Source organism: Coregonus clupeaformis, chromosome 15, assembly GCF_020615455.1.
Source record: "Coregonus clupeaformis isolate EN_2021a chromosome 15, ASM2061545v1, whole genome shotgun sequence".
Classification (NCBI taxonomy): domain Eukaryota; kingdom Metazoa; phylum Chordata; class Actinopteri; order Salmoniformes; family Salmonidae; genus Coregonus; species Coregonus clupeaformis.
Genome location: NC_059206.1, coordinates 56,982,642 through 57,007,626, shown reverse-complemented (window position 1 = coordinate 57,007,626; position 24,985 = coordinate 56,982,642). Strand labels below are relative to the sequence as shown.

Genomic DNA, 24,985 nt, shown 5'->3' with positions numbered 1-24,985 from the left:
TAGCCGCTCCTGCTACGTCCAGGTCAGCTCCAGCCAGCGGGGCCAGACCGGACCAGGGGCGCTATCGGGGGTTTATTGGAGGGTGGTGGGCAAGGCCGGGGCCGGAGCCGCCGCCGAGGAGGTGTGCCCACCCAGCCCTCCCCTGTTTTGCTCTTGTTGAGGCGCGGTCGCAGTCCGCGCCTTTAGGGGGGGTACTGTCACACCCTGGCTCTGGGACTCTATATGTTGAGCCAGGGTGTGTTCATTCTATGTGTTCTGTTTCTATGTTGGGTGTTCTAGGTTGTGTATTCTATGTTTGCCTGAGTGACTCCCAATCAGAGGCAACGAGTGTCAGCTGTTGGCTGGTTGTCTCTGATTGGGAGCCATATTTAAACTGTCTGTTTTCCCTTGGTGTTTGTGGGTTTTTGTTCCGTGTTCGGTCATTGTCACCGTGGACTTCACGAGTCGTTTATTGTTTTGTGCTTTAATATAATAAAGTAACATGTTCGTTCATCACGCTGCGCATTGGTCTACTTCTCTCCCTGACGATCGTGACACTCTCTCGCTTTCCCAGATGTTTAGTTAATTTAATTCCGATCTCCTTTGCATTATTGTAGCCTTTTCTGTAGCCTGTCAACTATGTGTCTGTCTATCCCTGTTCTCTCCTCTCTGCACAGGCCATACTAACGCTTCACGCACGACCCACGTAGAGTTCCAGGTCTCCGGCAGCCTCTGGAACTGCCGTTATGCGGCCAACAAGACAGAGTTCATCTCAGCCTATGCTACCCTCCAGTCCCTCGACTTCTTGGCGCTGAAGGAAACATGGATTACCACAGAAAACACTGCTACTCCTACTGCTCTTTCCTCGTGTGATCATGTGTTCTCGCATACCCCGAGAGCATCTGGTCAGCGCGGCGGCGGCACAGGAATCCTCATCTCTCCCAAGTGGACATTCTCTCTTTTCCCCCTGACCCATCTGTCTATCTCCTCATTTGAATTCCTTGCTGTCACAGTCACTAGCCCATTCAAGCTTAACATTCTTATCATTTATTGCCCTCCAGGTTCCCTTGGAGAGTTCATCAATGAGCTTGACGCCTTGATAAGTTCCTTTCCTGAGGATTGCTCACCCCTCACAGTTCTGGGTGACTTTAACCTCCCTACGTCTGCCTTTGACTAATTTATCTCTGCCTCCTTCTTTCCACTCCTTTCCTCTTTTGACCTCACCCTCTCACTGTCCCCCCCTACTCACAAGGCAGGCAATACGCTTGACCTCATCTTTACTAGATGCTGTTCTTCTACTAATCTCACTGCAACTCCCCTCCAAGTCTCCGACCACTACTTTGTATCCTTTTCTCTCTCGCTCTCCTCCAACACTACTCACTCTGCCCCTACTCAGATGGTAATGTACCGTCGCAACCTCCGCTCTCTCTCTCCCGCTACTCTCTCCTCTTCCATCCTATCATCTCTTCCCTCTGCTAAATCCTTCTCCCTCCGATCTCCTGATTCTGCCTCCTCAACCCTCCTCTCCTCCCTTTCTGCATCTTTGACTCTGTATGTCCCCTATCCTCCCGGCCGGCTCGGTCCTCCCCTCCTGCTCCATGGCTTGACGACATTGCGAGTTCACAGAACAGGGCTCCGGGCAGCCTAGCGGAAATGGAGGAAAAGTAGACTCCCTGCGGACCTGTCATCTTTTCACTCCCTCCTCTCTACATTCTCTTCCTCTGTTTCTGCTGCTAAAGCCACTTTCTACCACACTACATTTCAAGCCTCTGCCTCTAACCCTAGGAAGCACTTTGCCACCTTCTCCTCCCTGCTGAATCCTCCTCTTTCTCCCCCTCCCACCTCCCTCTCTGTGGATGACTTCGTCAACCATTTTGAAAAGAAGGTTGACGACATCCGAACCTCATTTATTAAGTCAAATGACACTGCTGGTCCTGCACACACTGCCCTACCCTATGCTTTGACTTCTTTCTCCCTTCTCTCTCCAGATGACATCTTTTGACTTGTGACGGCTGGCCGCCCAACAACCTTCCCGCTTGACCCTATCCCCTTCTCTCTTCTCCAGACCATTTCTGGAGACCTTCTCCCTTACCTCACCTCGCTCATCAACTCATCCTTGACCGCTGGCCATGTCCCTTCCGTCTTCAAAAGAGCAAGAGTTGCACCCCTCCTCAAAAAACCTACACTCGATCCCTCCGATGTCAACAACTACAGACCAGTATCCCTTCTTTCTTTTCTCTCCAAAACTCTTGAATGTGCCGTCTCTAGCCAACTATCCTGTTATCTCTCTCAGAATGACCTTCTTGATCCAAACCAGTCAGGTTTCAAGACTGGTCATTCAACTGAGACTGCTCTTCTCTGTGTCACGGAGGCTCTCCGCACTGCTAAAGCTAACTCTCTCTCCTCTGCTCTTATCCTTCTAGACCTATCTGCTGCCTTTGATATTGTGAACCATCAGATCCTGCTCTCCACCCTCTTCGAGTTGGGCATCACTCTTGGATTGCATCCTACCTGACAGGTCGCTCCTACCAGGTGGCGTAGCGAGAATCTGTCTCCGCACCACGTGCTCTCATCACTGGTGTCCCACAGGGCTCAGTTCTAGGCCCTCTCCTATTCTCTCTATACACCAAGTCACTTGGCTCTGTCATATCCTCACATGGTCTCTCCTATCATTGCTACGCAGACGACACACAATTAATTTTCTCCTTTCCCCCTTCTGATAACCAGGTGGCGAATCGCATCTCTTTTTTCATGTCTGGCAGACATATCAGTGTGGATGTCGGATCACCACCTCAAGCTGAACCTCGGCAAGACGGAGCTGCTCTTCCTCCCGGGGAAGGACTTCCCGCTCCATGATCTCGCCATCACGGTTGACAACTCCATTGTGTCCTCCTCCCAGAGTGCAAATAATCTTGGCGTGACCCTGGACAACACCCTGTCATTTCTCCGCTAACATCAAAGCGGTGACCCGATCCTGCAGGTTCATGCTCTACAACATTCGCAGAGTACAACCCTACCTGCAGCCCGTCTGCTGTTCAACCTTCCCAAGTTCTCTCATGTCACCCCGCTCCTCCGCACACTCCACTGGCTTCCAGTTGAAGCTCGCATCTACTACAAGACCATGGTGCTTGCCTACGGAGCTGTGAGGGGAATGGCACCTCCTTACCTTCAGGCTCTGATCAGACCCTACACCCAAACGAGGGCACTACATTCGTCCACCTCTGGCCTGCTAGCCCCCCTACGTCTACGGAAGCACAGTTCCCGCTCAGCCCAGTCAAAGCTATTCGCTGCTCTGGCACCCCAATGGTGGGACAAGCTCCCCCACGATGCTAGGACAGCGGAGTCACTGACCAACTTCCGGAGACACTTAAAAACCTACCTCTTTAAGGAATACCTGGAATAGTATAAAAGTAATCCTTCTACCCCCCCCCTCCCCCACCCCCCCATAAAAAAGTGGTTGTCCCACTGGCTATCATAAGTTGAATGCACCAATTTGTAAGTCGCTCTGGATAAGACGTAAATGTAAATGTAAAATATCTATGCTGGGCATGGAGATACCATACCCTTTGATTGCTGGGTTTAAGTTACTGTCAACTTACATGAGAATGACAAACCTGATCTATCCAATGTCCCATTCCTAGTTAGTCAGATGACGCTTGAGAGGCCCTTGCTTGGGTTTAATGTGATAGAGGAGCTAGTTAAAGGACAAAAAGGGGAAGTCTTGTAGACCATTGTTAGCTTACTCATTGGGGCCATGGCAATCCAAGATGACCAAGCCAAAGCCATTGTAAACTTTGTGTAGATCCACAAAGCCAGCACGGAACAAGCCAGCACGGAACATAGTTATCCCCCCAGGTCAAGTAGCCCAGGTTAAATGCAGAGTTCCACACAGTTTTGACCTGTCTGACCCCTGAGTGCTGTTTGAGCCTAATTGAAAACCACATGCAGCTAGAAAAACTAGATGTTGGGGAGGGCTTAGTAGAGATCCAAAAGGCTACAAAACCCTATGTACAGGTCCCTGTGCGGAACCACACCCAGCAAGACATAACTCTGCCAAGAAGAACAGCCATTGGTAGCATCCAGCCAAAATCCAAAATAGTCTAGACAGACCAACAAGTGAAACCTAAAGCCAGTGTGGAGGTTAAGTGTCAACTCACCCAGTGCAAATGGTGATAGTGTCACTACGGCACCCTCAAGTTGACATAAGCCACTTGAAGAGACACAACAACAAATAGTCAAGAAAATGTTGCATGAGGAATCAGCCGCTTTCCAGCATGACAACAATGATATCTGGTGCATCCCAAGCCTACAGATGTCATTCAGTCTCAAAGATTACATACCTGTCCAAAGAGGGTATGCGTCAGTGCCAAAACCGCTTTACCAGAAAGTTAAGGAGCACATTCAAAACCTGTTAGCGAAAGGATGGATAGTCAAGTCAGTCACCGTGTTCCGCACCAGTGGTATGTGTCCGAAAGAAGGATGGGTCGCTGCGGTTATGTGTCGACTACAGACAGCTCAACCAGAAGACCGTCCCGATACATATCCACAGCCACGGATCCAAGACCTGACGGATACCCTGGGTGGCTACAGCTGGTTTACCATCCAGCATATCACTAGGGGTTCATGGCTGAAGGGTTCAGACATCTGACTGCATTTATCAACTTTATGAGGGGCTTTATGAGTGGGTCAGAATCGTTTTCGGGCTGTCGAATACACCTGCCGCATTCCAGAGGAGCATGGAGGAGATGTTGGACCTGCTACGTGACGAATGTTGTATCCCCTACCTCGACGAAGTACTGTGCTACGCGAAGTATTTGAAGTCCCACGTTGACAGACTCCGGACGGTCCTCAAGGCCCATCAGAAACATGGTGTAAATCTGAGACCAACAAAATGTGAGCTATTTAAGCGTGAGGTTCGATATGTTGGACAACTCGTATCAGCAGACGGTGTCAGGATTGATCCCAAAGAGATGGATGCGATCATGGCACTGAAGGAGAAAAACCTCAGACCGTTGGTGATGTCCGGAAGCTGCTCTGGCACCCCAATGGTGGAACAAGTTTCCTCACGACGCCAGGACAGCGGAGTCACTCACCACCTTCTGGAGACACTTGAAACCCCACCTCTTTAAGGAATACCTGGGATAGGATAAAGTAATCCTTCTACCCCCCCTTATCCCACCCCCCCAAAAAAATAAAAAATAAACATATTGTAAAGTGGTTATCCCACAGGCTATAAGGTGAATGCACCAATTTGTAAGTCGCTCTGGATAAGAGTGTCTGCTAAATGACGTAAATGTAAATGTAAATCTAAATCTACCTCTTGACATTAACAAGTATGTGGCCGAATGCACAGAGGAGCTATCACAGGATGCGATCCGTGCCACCTGGCAAGGAAGCCAAGCAGCGCAAAAGAAAGATGTTGCATGGATCGCCACCTTAAACATAGCCCTACAGGACACCAACCAAAACACTGTTGGACTTCAACTGACCATTAGCCATGATGAGCAGGTATAAGCACAAAGAGAGGACCAGGCCATTGTAGAAGTCATCCATTTGAAAGAGTCAAACAGTATCCTCAGCCATGAGACACAACACGATGTATGTGGCATCACAAGAAAATTGTTGCATGAGTGGAGCAAGTTACATCTTGAAGATGGACTCTTGTACAGAAAAACAAGTAAGAGACGAGAACTTTTCCTACAAGTAAAGTACAGACCATCAGTTTTGAAACACCCGCATGATGACGTAGGGACAGAACGTGTACTTAACCTTGCTAGAGAGAGGAGAACTGGCTATTCATGAAGAAGCAAATCGAAGAATACGTCACAAGGAGATGTCCGTGCATCAAGCAGAAGAAACCTGTCGCGCTTGTCAGAGCTCCCATGGGCAGTATCAATTCCAGTTCGCCTCTAGAGCTTGTCTCTATTGACTATCTTCACCTAGAAGCCAGTCGAGGTGGTTATAAGTACATCTTGGTTATTGTTGACCACTTCACCAGGTTTGCTCAAGCTTACCCTATGAAAAACAAGTCTGGCAAGGCAGCAGTGAAACAAATCTTCAATGATTTTATCCCTCGATTTGGATACCCCTCGAAACTACATAATGATCAGGGCTGCGAGTTCGAGAACTAATTAGCTCTTGACATGGTATCTAATTTTTTTATTTGTAATTGCATCACTAGCCCATAAAAATACAAGTTTGCATAGATGTTCATTTGGCATGCTGCAAATGTATAGTGTCTGACTTTATTTATCCTAGCCAGTGCTACTGTATGGCAATTAGATAGCACTGTATTTCAGGGTCAAGACTCTCCTTGGCCTCAATAGCCCGTTACCATCCTATTATTTGTAAATTAGACATTCAGTGCAAATTGAGGTGCAAATTTAACTGAAAATGCTTATTAAATTGAAATTAGGTTGCCTATTTATAACTAAAGGCACTGGCAGGCAAGCTGTTCCTGTTTAGATTGTGAGAGTGGCGCAGTGGTCTAAGGCTGTGCCACTAGAGATCCTGGTTCGAATCCAGGCTCTGTCGTAGCCGGCTGCGACCGGGAGACCAATGGGGCGGCGCACAATTGGTGTCGTCTAGGGGAGGGAATGGCCAGCAGTGATGTAGCTCAGTTGGTAGAGCATGGCGTTTGCAACTCCAGGGTTGTGGGTTCAATTCCCACGGGGGGCCAGTATGAAAAAAAATAATGTATGCACTCACTAACTGTAAGTCGCTCTGGATAAGAGCGTCTGCTAAATGACTAAAAGGAAATAGCACTCTAAGCTTTAACACGCAATGTTTTACAAACTCCGTCTTATTCGTATATAGTCAACATGTTCTCCATCTAAGAGTCCTTGAATATGTTTGGTCTCTAAAGAGGACTCTGCAACTGACAAACTGTCTTTTAAACATCCTATAACTAAACTAAAACCTTTCAATTTAAAAAGGCTACTATATGAAATGTCTAGAAGTTCTTATATTTCTTATTTGCACTTGTTGACAGGGTTGAAATTATAATTTGACATTTTACGTTGGAGTTCCAACTTCCAGCCCTGAATTTGCCACTGTAGTTTGATGTCAAATTATTTCAATCCATGCAAATAGTGTGAAACAATGAATTACATAAAAAAAACTAAATTTAGATTAAATTATCTCCACATTGATAATTGTTTATGCCTTCAAATTATTTTATCCAGCTCTTTTATGCACCATTATGAAGCAGGGTTCTGGGTGAGGTTTAGGCTGTCTGCCCATAACTTGTGTGAGTAGCAAGACAGCCAACCCTGGGGTGTACTCATTAGGAAGCAAATGGGCCGAAGCGGGGAGGGTAACCTGAACTTGTCCAATAACAAACGCTTGTTTTAATTGCAAAGCGTTTTCTACAGTGTGCACTAATGAATACACCACTGTTACTTTTCCTCCCAACCAGGCAGAAACAGTAACCGTATTGCCACACGTGTTGAAGGGAGAACAGCAGACATTGAGTTGTGACCAATCAACAAGCATGACCTTCTCAGCCCCCTACAAATATCCACTGGCATGTTTCATACAGTTTATTACACCTTCACCACCCCGGATTGCAGACAACCTCCCTTTGTTGTGAAAGATCTCCTTATTAACCAGGCAGCAGATAACTAAACTTAGCATACATTCCTTTTCTTGCTATGACTTAAAACTAAGAAGAATAAAGAAGCGATTACCATTATATTCGACTAGAATAAACAGATAAAATCAGTCACTTCTACAGAATCCAAGTTCTACCACTTTGCAAGTTACAGAAAAGTGGAAAAACTGACCACAAACCACAAAAGAGGACAACAAGGTCAACTTTGAAGAAGTTTGAAGAAATGTTGTTGTTAATGTATGCACCGTGAACTGAAGGAATTTGAAGATAAAAGCGTAGCAGGCTCAGTTGCCACATTTCAACGGTATTGTCCTCTTCTTGCTGTGTTTCAACTTTTACGCGCTGTTGTCCTGCATCATGACTCGAAGATCTTGTGCAGTATATGGAGTCGGGATTGTCTGCGCTCATCTGCTGATCATCGGGATTGGCTTGTTTGTGGCTCAAGTATTTCAAACTGTAATACATAACCGGTTAAAAAAGGTAAGTTAGCAGAATGCAAAAGTTTTGATAACTTTTCATTTTATATTTGCATGTCAAAAATGTTTTAATAACTGATATGGTGCCAAATAAATCAAAATGCAGTTACAGCAGTGTTACAATGTCATGAGGTGTGGAGGCAAGTAGCCTAGCGGTTAAGAACTTTGGGCCATGTAACCGAAAGGTTGTTTGTTGTCTAGGTCCCTGAGCCAACTGGGTGAAAAATCTGTCAATGTGTCCTTGAGCAAGGCACTTAACCCTAATTGCTCTGGGGTTGCTGTCAATAATGGCTAATCCCTGGCCGTGACCCCACTCTCCAAGGGTGTTTCAAGGGAGTAGGATATGCAAAAAAATGAATTTCCAATTCACACACTTGTACATGTGTAAAATAGGACAAATGTAAGCACCCACCTAATTATTATGAGACAATCACAAAACCAGGTTAGAGACTGCAAATCATCCGGTACCAATCCGTCAGAATAACTTTGCTTGGGGTACTGAGAACAAAGTAGCTTAGTGCACCACTGTGTGAAGTTCTCCAACAAACTGCAGCTGACGCTTTCTCAGAATCAATGCAGAGATCACTGAGTTTTAGGGGTTCTATCCAGACCAGGATGGTCTCATAAACTAGACGTCACATAGAACATTTGGGATTTTCAAATTAGTATGATATGTTACCCTTGGTATGGTTATATAAGACTGTCTGTCTGTCTGTCTGTCTGTCTGTCTGTCTGTCTGTCTGTCTGTCTGTCTGTCTGTCTGTCTGTCTGTCTGTCTGTCTGTCTGTCTGTCTGTCTGTCTGTCTGTGTCTGTTTGTCTGTCTGTGTCTGCCTGTCAATCAGACAGACAGACAGAGGTGGAAGAGAGGAGGGAGAGGGAGAGGGAGAGAGAGAGATAAGAGGAGGGGGAGGGAGGAAAGAAGGAGGGAGAGATAATGGAGGTGGGAGGAGAGAGAGAAAAGGGGGGGAGTGAGGGAGGGGGAGCGAGGGGAGAAGGAGGGAGGAGGGAGGGGAGAGAGAGAGTCAACAGTAAGACAGAGGATGGGGAGAGAGAGAGAGATGAAAGGAGTGGGAGGGAAAGAAGGCGGGAGAGTGAGGGAGGTGGAGAGAGAGAGACAGAGAGCATGAGAGAGGTGGAGGGAGTGAAAGAAGGGGGAGGGAGAAGAGAATGGGGGAGGGAGGGTTAAAGAGGAGGTAGAGTGAGACAGAGACATGAGATAAATTCGTCTCCTGAGTGGCGCAGTGGTCTAAGGCACTGCATCGCAGTGTTAGCTGTGCCACTAGAGATCCTGGTTCAGATCCTGGTTCAAATCCAGGCTCTGTCGCGACCGGGAGACTCATGGGCGGCGCACAATTGGCCCAGGGTAGGGGAGGGAATGGCCAGCAGGGATGTAGCTCAGTTGATAGAGCATGGCGTTTGCAACGCCAGGGTTGTGGGTTCGATTCCCACGGGGGGCCAGTATAAAAAAAAATATGTATTCACTAACTGTAAGTCGCTCTGGATAAGAGCGTCTGCTAAATGACTAAAATGTAAATGTAATAAATGAGATGTCAACCCTGCGACACTCATCTGCAATGTATTGAGAAAAACATCAGCTACTGTGACATTTTACCTTTTTGCAAAACCGTGTCAGGATGACATTTTCCTATTATATCTTGTTGGAGTGTAAAGCAATACAGCAAAAATGAAAGGATGGTGGAAGGGTAGGCATATAACACGAATGTCTAGCAATGCAAAGGTTGCGTGTTCAAATATCATCACGGACAATTTTAGCTTTTAGCAACTTTGCAACTACTTACTACCTTTTAGATACTTTGCAACTACTTAGCAGGTTAGCTTCCCCTTTCACTAACCCTGACCCAAACCTTAACCCTTTAACCTAACTCCTAACCCTAACCTTAACCCTAACACTAACACTAACCTTAGCCCTAATCTTAACCCTAACCTTAACCCCTAACCCTAACCCCTAGCCTAGCTAATATTAGCCACCTAGCTAACGTCAGCGTTAGCCACCTAGCTAAAGTTAGCATTAGCCACCTAGATAATGTTAGCCACAACAAATTTAAAATTGTAACATATCATACCTATAGCAAATTCGTAACATATTGCATGAATTGCAATTCGTAACATATCATACAAATTGGAATTCGTAATGTAATATACTAATTTGAGTGGCCCGGATTTTTGTTTACTATGTTACATCTACCTCTGAGTCCAGATTGTCCAGACCAATAGACCAAAGTATGAGAATTGGGAAATTTGGTTTTATTAAGCATAGCAGGCCTACCTACCTATACAGAATAATTGCTCTGTAAAATAACAGATCTGAGACCAGCCTTTCCTTACTGAAATTATAATTGTTCACTGAAATCAAATCAAATCAAATTAAATCTTATTTGTCACCGACACGTGTTTAGCAGATGTTATTGCAGCTGTAGCGAAATGCTTGTGCTTGTAGCTCCGACAGTGCAGTAATATCTAACAAGTAATATCTAACAATTTCACAACATATACCCAATACACACAAATCTAAGTAAGGAATAGAATTAACAATATATACATATATGGACAAGCAATGACAGAGCGGCATGGACTATACAGACGAATATTATAGAATACAGTATATACATATGAGATGAGTAATGCAATATATGTAAACATTATTAAAGTGACTAGTGTTCCATTTCTTAAAGTGGCCAGTGACTTCTATAGGCAGCAGCAGCGTCTAATGTGATGGCTATTTAACAGTCTGATGGCCTTGAGATAGAAGCTGTTTTTCAGTCTCTCGGTCCCAGCTTTGATGCACCTGTACTGACCTCGCCTTCTGGATGAGAGGTGACATCGGGTGCTGTAGGTGTCCTGGAGGGCGGGTAGTTTGCCCCCGGTAATGCGTTCGGCAGACCGTACCACCCTCTGGAGAGCCCTCAACAGGTTGCTCTCAATTGTGCATCATAGTGATTGACTGTCCACATAGCTGTACCATGATATTTGCAATGTTACTAAATAACCCTCCAATTGTTCTCCACTAATTCCTCAGCTAAAACCCCTCCCCATCCCAAGTTGGGCCATCATCCCAGTGATCAGCATACCACCCCTGTCCCCCCGGATCCCTATGCCCCCGAGGGGCCAGGACCCATCCATCGAAAACATCACATAGTGCCACCCACAAAACAGAAGCAGGTCAACCGCCAAAAGCATTTCCAATGCTCTCACCTCAATATATTTATATAGCTATTTAAAAAATATCTATTCAAATATCTTGCATATCTTATTTTCCATCATTATCAATTAATGTGCGTAATAATGTCGGTATTCATGCGTAGGATTTTAACCTATAACCTGAATTGCCATTGTATTGCATTACATTTTTAACAAGCAACTACCATTTCAGCAAACAGCCACTGCGATTCAACCCCCCCACTCTGTGTATTGTGGCGTAATTACAATGCTGTGTATCCATCCTCAGTTTTCTCCTATCACAGCCATTAAACTCTGTAACTGTTTAAAGTCATTATTGGCCTCATTGTAAAACCCTGAGCGGTTTCCTTCCTCTCCGGCAACTGAGTTAGGAAGGACGCCTGTATCTTTGTAGTGACTGGGTTTATTGATACACTTTCCAAAGTGTAATTATTAACTTCACCATGCTCAAAGGGATATTCAGTTTCTGCTTTTAATTATTTTTACCCATCTAGGGTTCTAGATATTGGGAGTCAGCCAAGTGGGTGACAGACAAGGCTTCTAGATCTTAGGAGTCATCCAATTGGGTGAGAGACAAGGATTATAGATCTTAAGTGTCAGCCAATTGGGTGACAGACCAGGGTTATAGATCTTAGGAGTCAGCCAATTGGGTGAGAGACAAGCGTAAAATAAGACAGATGTGAACTAGTAGTAACAGTTGTGCCACCCTGACATACCATCCCATCTGTGTTTCCATAAACAAATAATACATGGGAAATGCTGTCAGATAATTAGGCTAGTCCGCTCCCCCTGACCTAAATATACAGTATTACCCCTGTTTACCGTGAGGTATGCAGAGGTTATGCCAGCCAGGCAAACAATGGTCCTTTACTCACGATCCTGATGTGAGACACACACACACACACACACACACACACACACACACACACACACACACACACACACACACACACACACACACACACACACACACACACACACACATAAACACACTGTCCTGATGTGACGGACCTGACCAAGAATAGACCACACAAATCTGGACTTTATCTCTGGAGAGAATCTTACAAAATGTAGATGTTGAAACAACAAATGTTTGTTTAGCCTCTAGTGTTTGTTTAATTAGGTTACTTATTAAAGGTTGTGTCCCAAATGGCACCCTATCCCTATAAAGTACACTACTACACTATGGGCCCTGGTCAAAAGTAGTGCACTATAAAGGGAATAGTGTGCCATTTAATTCCGATTACATCATTTCAACCTGTTTTGTCTGTTGGGGTCTTTACATGTGTGAAAGATGATGCTGAGTGATGGCCATGAAAACATATTGGAAATGCAACAGGTGCACAGACACACACGCACCTACGCACGCTCGCACACACACACAAACTTGTTATTGTCTTGGACCTCTCGGCATAGTGGAGTCAGACCACTCCTCATATCACCTCATGGTTTGAAAGAGGATTGTGGGCATATGGAATAGGGTGCCATTTGGGACAGGATCGAGCTCATAACTCAAACCACAGAAACCCTTCTGAACTCAGCAGTAGACCCTCTTTGTGTGGTAAGCTCTTTCACAGAGCATGGTAGGCTTATTGGGTAACAGCGAGAGCCGTGGCACCCAATTCCCCATATAGTGAACTGCTTTTGACCAGCTCTGGTTAAAAGTAGTGCACTGTATAGGGAATGGGGTGCCATTTAGGACGTAACCCTGAAGTGTTTGGCAGCTCCACAGATCCTAACTGGGTCACTGTAGTAAAGGATCACCATCGGCCAACTAGAGAGGTGACATTAGCCCAGACCAGAACAATGCCCCCCAACGTGTTAGAGACGGCCGTGTACAGCAGGAAATGTATGAATGCCTTTGGTCTTAACCCCTAGCTTGTCTACATGAAAAAATACCTAAAAATCAAAGCCTAAATGTTGCATCTGCACCAACAAATGTTGTATGTTGCTTGAAATGAACAACCCTGACTGAGGTTGATCATCTTCTATGCTGGGTAAAGTATCATATTGATATTTTCAACCATGTGTCCAGACTGTGCTCTCCTTCTATCTAAGATGACAGGCACCTTATCCTGAGCTACTCAGCTGGACGTTTTGTCATTGGAGAGGCTGAGAGTGGATGTCTTCGCCCCTCCACAGGTCCCCTGGTGGCTTGGGTCTTTGTCCCTGCGCTGGGGTAATTGTGCCTCCGTGGCCATCATTAACACAGAGAGACATCCACTGGGGCGCTGCAGCATCTCTTTCTCTCTCTCTCTCTCTCTCTCTCTCTCTCTCTCTCTCTCTCTCTCTCTCTCTCTCTCTCTCTCTCTCTCTCTCTCTCTGTGAGTTTGTGTTCAAACAAGAGGAATGTGTTCTGATCATTAAGGTCAGTGCCTTGGAGCTCACCAATCACATGATCAACACACACACACACACAAATTATAGTGTGTGAGCAGTCTGCTTGGCTGGTGAAAGGGTTTCCATTGGTTACCGTAGACAAAAAGAGGGCCTTTCCCGTTCATCTGTGCCTCCCCTCCATCCCTTTACCCCTCCTCCCCTCCATCACCCACCCCCAACTCCCCAGGGAGGCATGTTTTGTTCTCCTGTTTTCCTGCAGCCATGACGTTCAAATTTAGGAAGGAACATTCAATTAAAAAACTTTGGGGGTACTGCTCTAGCAGGTAAACAGTTATGATTGAGGTAAATAAATATCCTTTCATGGGAAGCCACCTAATACAGTCAATTTGGAAACTATTCAGACCCCTTGACTTTTTCCACATTTTGCTGCGTTACAGCCTTACTCTAAAATATATTAAATTGTTTTTTTCCCTCATCAATCTACACACAATACCCCATAATGACAAAGCAAAAACAGGTTTTTAGAAATGTTTGCAAATGTATAAAAAAAAAGGAAATATCACATTTGCATAAGTATTCAGACCCTTTACTCAGTACTTTGTTGAATACCTTTGGCAGCGATTACAGCCTTGAGTCATATTGGGTATGACGCTACAAGTTTGGCACACCTGTATTTGGGGAGTTTTTCCCATTCTTCTCTGCAGATCCTCTCAAGCTCTGTCAGGTTGGATGGGGAGCGTCTCTGCACAGCTATTTTCAGGTCTCTCCAGAGATGTTAGATCGGGTTCAAGTCCGGGCTCATGCTGGGCCACTCAAGGACATTCAGAGACTTGTCCCGAAGCCACTCATGCGTTGTCTTGGCTGTGTGCTTAGGGTCGTTGTCCTGTTGGAAAATGAACCTTCGCCCCAGTCTGAGGTCCTGAGCATTCTGGAGCAGATTTTCATCAAGGATCTCTCTGTACTTTGCTCCGTTCATCTTTCCCTCGATCCTGACTAGTCTTGCAGTCCCTGCCACTGAAAAACAACCCCACAGCATGATGCTGCCACCACCATGCTTCATAGTAGGGATGGTGCCAGGTTTCCTCCAGACGTGTCGCTTGACATTCAGGCCAAAGAGTTTAATCTTGATTTCATCAGACCAGAGAATCTTGTTTCTCATGGTCTGAGAGTCCTTTAGGTGCCTTTTGGCAAACTCCAAGCGGGCTGTCATGGGCCTTTTACTGAGGAGTGGCTTCTGTCTGGCCACTCTACCATAAAGGCCAGATTGGTGGAGTGCTGCAGAGATGGTTGTCCTTCTGGAAGGTTCTCCCATCTCCACAGAGGAACTCTGGAGCTCTGTCAGAGTGACCCTCGGGTTCTTGGTCACCTCCCTGACGAAGGCCCTTCTCCCCCGATTGCTCAGTTTGGCCGGGCGGCCAGCTCTAGGAAGAGTCTTGGTGGTTCCAAACTTCTTCCATTTAAGAATGATGGAGGCCACTGTGTTCTTGGGGACCTTCAATGCTGCAGACATTTTTTGGAACCCCTTCCCCAGATCTGTACATCGACACAATCCTGTCTCGTCGCTCTATGGACAATTTCTTCGACCTCATGGCTTGGTTTTTGCTCTGACATGCAATGTCAACTGTGGGACCTTATATAGACAGGTGTGTGCCTTTCCAAATAGTTAAACAAAGGTTAAATTAATAAAATCATGTCCAATTAATTGAATTTACCACAGGTGGACTCCAATCAAGTTGTAGAAACATCTCAAGGATGTGTTAAACAAATAAAAATATATTTTATATTTGAGATTCTTCAAATAGCCACCCTTTGCCTTGATGACAACTTTGCACACTCTTGGCATTCTCTCAACCAGTTTCACCTGGAATGCTTTTCCAACAGTCTTGAAGGAGGTCCCACATATGCTGAGCACTTGTTGGCTGCTTTTCCTTCACTCTGAGGTCGGACTCATCCCAAACCATCTCAATTTGGTTGAGGTCAGGGGATTGTGGAGGCCTGGTCATCTGATGCAGCACTCCATCACTCTCCTTCTTGGTAAAATAGCCCTTACACAGCCTGGAGGTGTGTTGGGTCATTGTCCTGTTGAAAAACAAATGATAGTCCCACTAAGCCCAAACCAGATGGGATGGTGTATCGCTGCAGAATGCTGTGGTAGCCATGCTGGTTAAGTGTGCCTTGAATTCGAAATAAATCACTGACAGTGTCACCAGCAAAGCACCCCCACACCATAACACCTCCTACACATGTGGATATCATCTGTTCACCCACACCACGTCTCACAAAGACACGGCGGTTGGAACCAAAAATCTCCAATTTGTACTCCAGACCAAAGGACACATTTCCACTGGTCTAATGTCCATTGCTTGTGTTTCTTGGCCTAAGTAGTTCTCTTCTTATTATTGGTGTCCTTTAGTAGTGGTTTCTTTGCAGCAATTTGACCATGAAGGCTTGATTCACACAGTACCCTCTGAACAGTTGATGTTGAGATGTGTTTGTTACTTGAACTCTGTGAAGCATTTATTTTGGCTGCAATTTCTGAGGCTGGTAACTCTAATGAACTTATCCTCTGCAGCAGAGGTAACTCTGGGTCTTCCATTCCTGTGGCGGTCCTCATGAGAGCCAGTTTCATCATAGCGCTTGATGGTTTTTGCGACTGCAATTGAAGAATCTTTCAAAGTTCTTGAAATGTTCTGTATTGACTGATCTTTATCTCTTAAAGTAATTATGGACTGTCGTTTCTCTTTGCTTATTTGAGCTGTTCTTGCCATAATATGGACTTGGTCTTTTACCAAATAGGGATATCTTCTGTATACCCCTCCTACCTTGTCACAACACAATTGTTTGGCTAAACGCATTAAGAAGGAAAGAAATTCCAACTGCAAGTTACTTTAGGACTCATCCTGAATCCTCATACTTTGTGTCAATGTTCATACTTGTTGAGTGCAATGGTAGCTTTGAAATCCGAACTGAATCACATTTCACTACACTTAGTGAAGTGTAATGAAATGAGAACAGTGAGCTATTGAAATGGAGCTTGGAATTGCAACCTGATCAACCATATAGTACTAAACAGTAATATACCATGTTCTCATACATTTTAATATGAAGAATTCTGAACTATGTGGTCTGTTTTGTGGACTTTAACTTCTGTGTTGCTTGCTCTTTGGTGTTTAGGCACCGGCCTAAACATCAAAGAGCAAGCAACACAGAAGTTGAAGTGCACAAAACAGACCACATAGTTCAGCATTCTTCATATTCAAATTGACAACTGAGGATGTAAAAAGGGCTTTATTAAATACATTTGAAAGATTGGTTCTGTTTTTGTGTCTTTCAGGAGATAACTCTGACAGAGGGCAGCCGTGTGTTTGAGACATGGAAGAACCCTCCTCCTCCCGTCTTCATGCAGTACTTCTTTTTTAACGTCACCAACCCAGACGAGTTCCTGGCTGGAGCCAAGCCTTTCGTCTCTCAGGTTGGCCCTTACACATACAGGTAGGATTTGTGATGAATTGATGTAGTGTTTATAAAGACTTTATGAATGATGTATGAAGCCTTTCTAAGTTTTAGTTTATCTCTCAGGATGGCTCATACATCTACCGCTACATGAAGGCAAAGCACCAGCTATACAGATCTTTTACATTGTTTATAAATGATACGTGAAGCATTTCTGTAGTGCTTATAAAGCCTTTATAAAGCCTTTTTAAATTGTAGTTTGTTTAAATTTGGACCAAACTAGAGACGTTTTTTAAGGGGAACGTATGGTAAGTGTGAACCATGAGACTATTGACATTGTTCCTCAAAGTTGGAAAATCAGCAACTGTCAGGAAGCCTTTTTGTCATCATTTGGTTTTATTTAGTGACACTTTTGGGAAATTGTGTCCAACTATAAATCCTAGTCTCTATGTCTCTATCTGAGATGTGATGTCACAGGGTTTATAAGTAATGTTTCCTCATCTCATAGCTTTGACAGGAAATTATGCAGAGGGGACAGCTTGTCTCTGTCAGTCTCTGACTGTTTCCCAAATGGCACACTATGGACCCAGGTCAAAAGTAGGGCAAAATATATAGAGAATAGGGTGCCATTTGGGACGTAGCCTCTGTCAAAATAGACTCCAACATAATATCTCTGGATTCTCAGTATAAAAGACACCTGTCCACAACCTCAAACAGTCACACTCCAAACTCCACTATGGCCAAGACCAAAGAGTTGTCAAAGGACACCAGAAACAAAATTGTAGACCTGCACCAGGCTGGGAAGACTGAATCTGCAATAGGTAAGCAGCTTGGTTTGAAGAAATCAACTGTGGGAGCAATTATTAGGAAATGGAAGACATACAAGACCACTGATAATCTCCCTCGATCTGGGGCTCCACGCAAGATCTCACCCCGTGGGGTCAAAATGATCACAAGAACGGTGAGCAAAAATCCCAGAACCACACGGGGGACCTAGTGAATGACCTGCAGAGAGCTGGGACCAAAGTAACAAAGCCTACCATCAGTAACACACTACGCCGCCAGGGACTCAAATCCTGCAGTGCCAGGCTGTGTCCCCCCTGTTTAAGCCAGTACATGTCCAGGCCCATCTGAAGTTTGCTAGAGTACATTTGGATGATCCAGAAGAGGATTGGGAGAATGTCATATGGTCAGATGAAACCAAAATATAACTTTTTGGTAAAAACTCAACTCGTCGTGTTTGGAGGACAAAGAATGCTGAGTTGCATCCAAAGAACACCATACCTACTGTGAAGCATGGGGGTGGAAACATCATGCTTTGGGGCTGTTTTTCTGGAAAGGGACCAGGACGACTGATCCGTGTAAAGGAAAGAATGAATGGGGCCATGTATCGTGAGTTTTGAGTGAAAACCTCCTTCCATCAGCAAGGGCATTGAAGATGAAACGTGGCTGGGTCTTTCAGCATGACAATGATCCCAAACACACCGCCCGGGCAACGAGGAGTGGCTTCGTAAGAAGCATTTCAAGGTCCTGGAGTGGCCTAGCCAGTCTCCAGATCTCAACCCCATAGAAAATCTTTGGAGGGAGTTGAAAGTCCGTGTTGCCCAGCGACAGCCCCAAAACATCACTGCTCTAGAGGAGATCTGCATGGAGGAATGGGCCAAAATACCAGCAACAGTGTGTGAAAACCTTGTGAAGACTTACAGAAAACATTTGACCTGTGTCATTACCAACAAAGGGTATATAACAAAGTATTGAGAAACTTTTGTTATTGACCAAATACTTATTTTCCACCATAATTTGCAAATACATTTATTAAAAATCCTACAATGTGATTTTCTGGATCTTTTTTTCTCATTTTGTCTGTCATAGTTGACGTGTAGCTATGATGAAAATTACAGGCCTCCCTGATTTTTTGAAGTGGGAGAACTTGAACAATTGGTGGCTGACTAAATACTTTTTTCCCCCACTGTACACATGTTTAGCAGATGTGCACAAATCCGAAAATGTAGAGTTTCTGGAAATTTTATGTCCAGCCGTGTTTGGCGCTGCACAACCCCTGTAAATATCATGTAACGAACACTTTATGTGCGCGGACGTGCAGGGACGTCAACCCACTTATCAGGACACGGCTTTCAATTCCAGTGCACACCTTTGACATCAGTTGCAATACATCTCTGTCCACGTCCGCCCATGTCTCTCCAATAAATGTCAGTAAATCAAAGTTGTGCATGCTTATTCGCCGCACTGAATGCTGAATAAGATAATAATATCAATACAATAAATACAACAAGATTAATGAAAACAAACACAACTCTCACATATTACCTCCCTTAACACTAGAACCGCAATAGGCCAACGGCCACTGACGATTGATTTTGTAAATTAAAATAATCAGCCACAAAAAAAGCTATGTCCTGCTCCTTCCCTGACTTTTCCTAAATGTTTGTATTTTACACTGCTCATTTGTCAGAATTTTGAAATCACAAACAGAAAAGTATTTAGAGCCTTTTCACCAGTTTTTTCACATCTATTCCTAACTTAATCCACCAAGACAATGTTGGTACTCAGTCAGGCACTAATGTGTCTCTCTTTCCTCGCTGAATGAATGACAAATGGATGAATGGGCAATAATTGTGCAGCTTACTTCACAATTGAATTTAAATTAGGCCTAACTGAATGATAAGGAGGATGAAGAGGTTGATTTAATTTAGAAAGACAATAGTGTAAGGATGAGTTATGCCTATTTATCAGCAGCAAATAATTTGACCACTCACCTTGGGGGTTAATACCATTCTCTTTTACGTTTTACTTTGTAAAAATAAGATGTTATGGGACTGTTGTATTTACCATAACAATTACTAATCAAATGTATTGTAAGGAAAACGAAAACATGCTACTTGTGGCAGTAGGCGTTTAGAATAATGCTAAACATTTGCAAAAATAATGCTAAACACTATCCAAGTTGATGAGCCGGAACCAAACGATGCCAGTCAACCTGCACAGCCGGACCATCGAAACTACACCTAAACTATAACAAAACTAATTTCACACATAATAAGAGTTAGCCTATAGACAAGATTAAATTGACAATAATCTGATGAGTAACATTATTAGGCCTATCAGTTGTCAAATTGCACATGAAAGATGGGCGTATCTTGTAATTGACAGATGCAAGGAAAGGAGCATCGCTTTATCTAATGCTCCTTCAGAGTCACATGCAGGTAAAACATTGTAATTTCTATATAATATCTGAAAGAGCATATTCTGCTATTTCTATGACACTTACCTTTGTCAAAAAACTCTCAAAATTCAAGAGGTACAGCTCTTTTTCCAAATTGCATTTTTTCCAAGAATATCCGTGCTGTCCATGCATTCAGCACCTGACCACTCGCGCTGCAACATTGATTTGGCTACTATAAGCAAAAACTGGTAACATAATACAATTAAAATTAAAATATGCTATTCTGGCGTCAATGGATGAATGAGCGCTAGAAACCAGATAGAAACTGATAATGGTGCATGTGACTTCAGTTAGGTTTTGGTTAGCCGCCGATGTCGAAACCAAGTACTTGCTCAATTGCTTTCCATATCTGGGGAAAGATTCAACCAGGCCAGCGGGAGCGACTGTCTGAGACTGTGGTTTTGAGACTTGTGGAGCCTTACAAGGGCAAAGGCAGAAATGTGACCATACAAGTTGATTGCAAAGAAGACTAGCCTACTCGGAACAGTGAACAAACAAGGCGAGAGCTACCCCCCTCTGCGCAAAACAACATACCAGCGGAGCTGTACTCCACATCAGTGATGGAGAGTGGTAAAGCAACACTCACGGTGTACAGATGTAAAATAAATAAGAGTGTTTGCATCATCAGCACCATGCATCCCACTGGATCTGGCATGTGAGCTTTGTGAGAAGCTACAGCCGCCAAGCAGGCCGCAGGTCCTGCTCTCGAACTTCCCCAAGCACCACAACTTCCCCAAGCACTCTCGAACTTCCCCAAGACACAATGTCAAGCCGGCAGGAGCGATTGATTCATGAGTAAAGGCACGGGAATATTGGCACAATACAGTGTCTGATACAATCAACAAATGACTGTTTTTATATCTTGTCATGAATATACACTATCGGTCAAAAGTTTTAGAACACCTACTCATTCAAGGGTTTTTCTTTATTTTTACTATTTTCTACATTGTAGAATAATAGTGAAGACATCCAAACTATGAAATAACATATATGGAATAATGTAATAACCAAAAAAGTGTTTGCCACGCCCTGACATAGAGATCTCTAGTTGGTTTGGTCAGGGTGTTAATATCTATGTGATTATCTAGAATGGATATTTCTATGTTGGCCGGGTGTGGTTCCCAATCAGAGGCAGCTGTCGATCGTTGTCTCTGATTGGGGATCATACTTAGGTAGCCATTTTGCCTACCTATGTTGTGGGATCTTGTTTCTGGTTTGGCTTGTTTTTGTAGAGCGTTTACTTCTTTATTAAACATGTACGCATACCACGCTGCACCTTGGTCTGATCATTTACACAACGATCGTGACAGTGTTAAACAAACAAAAATATATTTGAGATTTGAGATTCTTCAAATAGCCACGCTTTGCCTTGATGACAGCTTTGCCCACTCTTGGCATTCTCTCAACCAGCTTCATGAGGTAGTCACCTGGAATGCATTTCAATTAACAGGTGTACCTTAAAAGTTAATTTGTGGAATTTCTTTCCTTCTTAATGCATTTGAGCCAATCAGTTGTGTTGTTACAAGGTAGGGGGGGGTATACAGAAGATAGCCCTATTTGGCAAAATACCAAGTCCATATTATGGCAAGAACAGCTCAAAAAAGCAAAGAGAAACGACAGTCCATCATTACTTTAAGACATGAAGGTCAGTCAATATGGAAAATGTCAAGAACTTTGAACGTTTCTTCAAGTGCAGTCGTAAAAACCATCAAGCACTATGATGAAACTATCTCTCATGAGGACCACCCAGGAATGGAAGACCCAGTTACCTCTGCTGCAGAGGATAAGTTCAATAGAGTTACCAGCCTCAGAAATTGCAGCCCAAATAAATGCTTCACAGAGTTAAAGTAACACATCTCAACATCAACTGTTCAGAGGAGACTGTGTGAATCAGGCCTTCATGGTCATATTCCTGCAAAGAAACCACTACTAAAGGATACCAATAAGAAGAAGAGACATGCTTGGACCAAGAAACACGAGCAATGGACATTAGACCGGTGGAAATGTGTCTTTTGGTCTGGAGTCCAAATTTGAGATTTTTGGTTCCAACCGCCGTGTCTTTGTGAGACGCGGTGTGGATGAACGGATGATCTCTGCATGTGTAGTTCCCACCGTAAAGCATGGAGGAGGAGGTGTTATGGTGTGGGAGTGCTTTGCTGGTGATGCTGTCTGTGATTTACCACTTAACCAGCATGGCTTCCACAGCATTCTGCAGCAATATGCCATCCCATCTGGTTTGGGCTTAGTGGGACTATCATTTGTTTTTCAACAGTATAATGACCCAACACACCTCCAGGCTGTGTAAGGGCTATTTTACAAAGAAGGAGAGTGATGGAGTGCTGCATCAGATGACCTGGCCTCCACAATCCCCCGATCTTAACCAACTTGAGATGGTTTGGGATGAGTCTTACCGCAGAGTGAAGGAAAAGCAGCCAACAAGTGCTCAGCACTTCAAGACTGTTGGAAAAGCATTCCAGGTGAAGCTGGTTGAGAGAATGCCAAAAGTGTGTAAAGCTGTCATCAAGGCAAAAGGTGGCTATTTGAAGAATCTCAAATATAAAATATATTTTGATTTGTTTAACACTTTTTTGGTTAATACATTATTCCATATGTGTTATTTCATAGTTTTGATGTCTTCACTATTATTCTACAATGTAGAAAATAGTAAAAATAAAGAAAAACCCTTGAATGAGTAGGTGTTCTAAAACTTTTGACCGGTATTGTACTTCTACAAACATTTCTTTATGCAATTAATCCTTTACAATTGTTCATACACTGGTGTTTTTTTTTTAGGAATACTGCAAATAATTTCACTTGGACCTGGTTATCTTATCATCATCTTTTTCATTTCTACATTGTCAAAAGAAGCTGTAACCGGACATTATTAATTACTATAATTCTAAAAATAATCGAAAGTTGATCAAATTGATTGTGCTGTAATGTTTTTATTGTAAGGGAAACGAAAATAGGCTATAGGCCTACGTTTTTACTAGGACTTTGTAGTATTATACAAAACATATCCTTGACTCTCTCTAAACAAATAACTATTGTTGTAAAACATTTTTTTTATATATTTCCTTTGATATTTCTTCATGCAATTAATCATTTACAATCGTTTATGCACTATTTATCAAGCATTTATTTATCAAGCATGTTTGCGCACCTTGCAGGTTGATATGCATTTGATGCATACAGTGAGGGAAAAAAGAATTTGATCCCCTGCTGATTTTGTACGTTTGCCCACTGACAAAGACATGATCAGTCTATAATTTTAATGGTAGGTTTATTTGAACAGTGAGAGACAGAATAACAACAAAAAAATCCAGAAAAACACATGTCAAAATTGTTATAAATTGATTTGCATTTAATGAGGGAAATAAGTATTTGACCCCTCTGCAAAACATGACTTAGTACATGGTGGCAAAACCCTTATTTATAAAAAAGTACTTATAATGGGGAACTTGCTCAATTTGGGCTCCCTTCAATATGCAAATATGCAGGTTCTCAGGGTCAATATTACAAAACCGAGAGAACAACATAGACATGGTTTTATTAGCATTTAGCACTAGTTTAAGATCAGTAAGGGATTTTTGAATTGAGTCAAAACCATGCTGAAGGTCATGAATGGCCTGCTGTACTGAGGGGGCACAGGAGTAAATAACTGTATCATCCGCATAGAGATGAATGTTCAAGGTTTTATCAGATAGACCAATATTATTTAGATAAATAGTGAAGAGAACAGGGCCCAAAATTGAGCCACGTGGCACACCTTTCGTAATATTGAGGAAACTAGATTTGATACCGTCAGTAAGCACACATTGTGTCCTGTCTGTTAGATAGTTCTTGAACCAATTGCAAGACGCCTGATCTAGGCCTGTTTCAGACAACCTTTGAACAGGTAAGAAATGGTCAACGTATCAGCCTTTGACAGGTCAATAAATAAGGCAGCACAATCCAGGGATGGGCAAATTTTATGGGGTTGGGGGCCACAAAAATCTGAACTCATCATGAGGGGCCGCATTTAAGTCCACTTTTTAAGTTTTAGAGCTAATTTCATGGCCCCCAAGAGCTAATTATGTGCGATGGGGGCCCCCCGGGTGGTAATTCAACCATGAATACTACAAGTTTAGATAGCTGGCTGCTAGACTAACTTACCAATCTAAAATGTTTTAGCTGACATTGAGTAACAAGAGAAAAACCACTAATGCATAACCACATTTCAAAATTGCACCTTGTGTATTCTACTATTCTAACTCGCAATAGTAAGTTGAGACTCCGACTTGAGAACCCGCCAGTTGCCCATCCCTGGTCTAAACAATATAGTACATCCTCTAAGACAAGTGTAGCCACTTAAACAGTGCTATGTCCACGTCTAAAACCAGACTGGTACTCATTAAGAATAGAACGAGAAGTTAAAAAAGTTCTAAGCAGAGAGTTGGCCAGGGTCTCTAAAACTTTGACAAGGCAAGATAGCTTGAAAAGTGGATGTTAGTTATCCAAGTCAGAAGGATCTTTGCCTTTGTGTAGGGAAGGACTTGTGCCATTGTCCAGATATTAAGGATAACCCCAGAAACAATTGTCAAGTAAAAAATATAGGTTAATGAGTCTGCAATAAGTGGGGCAGACCGCTGCTGCAAAAAGGGATCAAGTGAGTCAGCCCTAGTGAATTTTTATTACATTGA

The 24,985-nt window shown here is 43.5% G+C and overlaps 1 protein-coding gene across 1 annotated transcript in view; it reads left to right on the top strand.

The window, feature by feature from the left end:
• The first annotated feature begins 7,517 nt into the window (after positions 1–7,517).
• LOC121582742 (lysosome membrane protein 2-like) overlaps positions 7,518–24,985 on the top strand; it is a 78,804-nt gene continuing 61,336 nt past the window's right edge. Inside the window, exons 1-2 of the mRNA XM_041898819.1 lie at positions 7,518–8,071; positions 16,941–17,098. Of these exons, the coding sequence (XP_041754753.1) occupies positions 7,949–8,071; positions 16,941–17,098 (281 nt within the window). The 5' untranslated portion in view covers positions 7,518–7,948. The remainder of the gene's footprint in view (positions 8,072–16,940; positions 17,099–24,985) is intronic.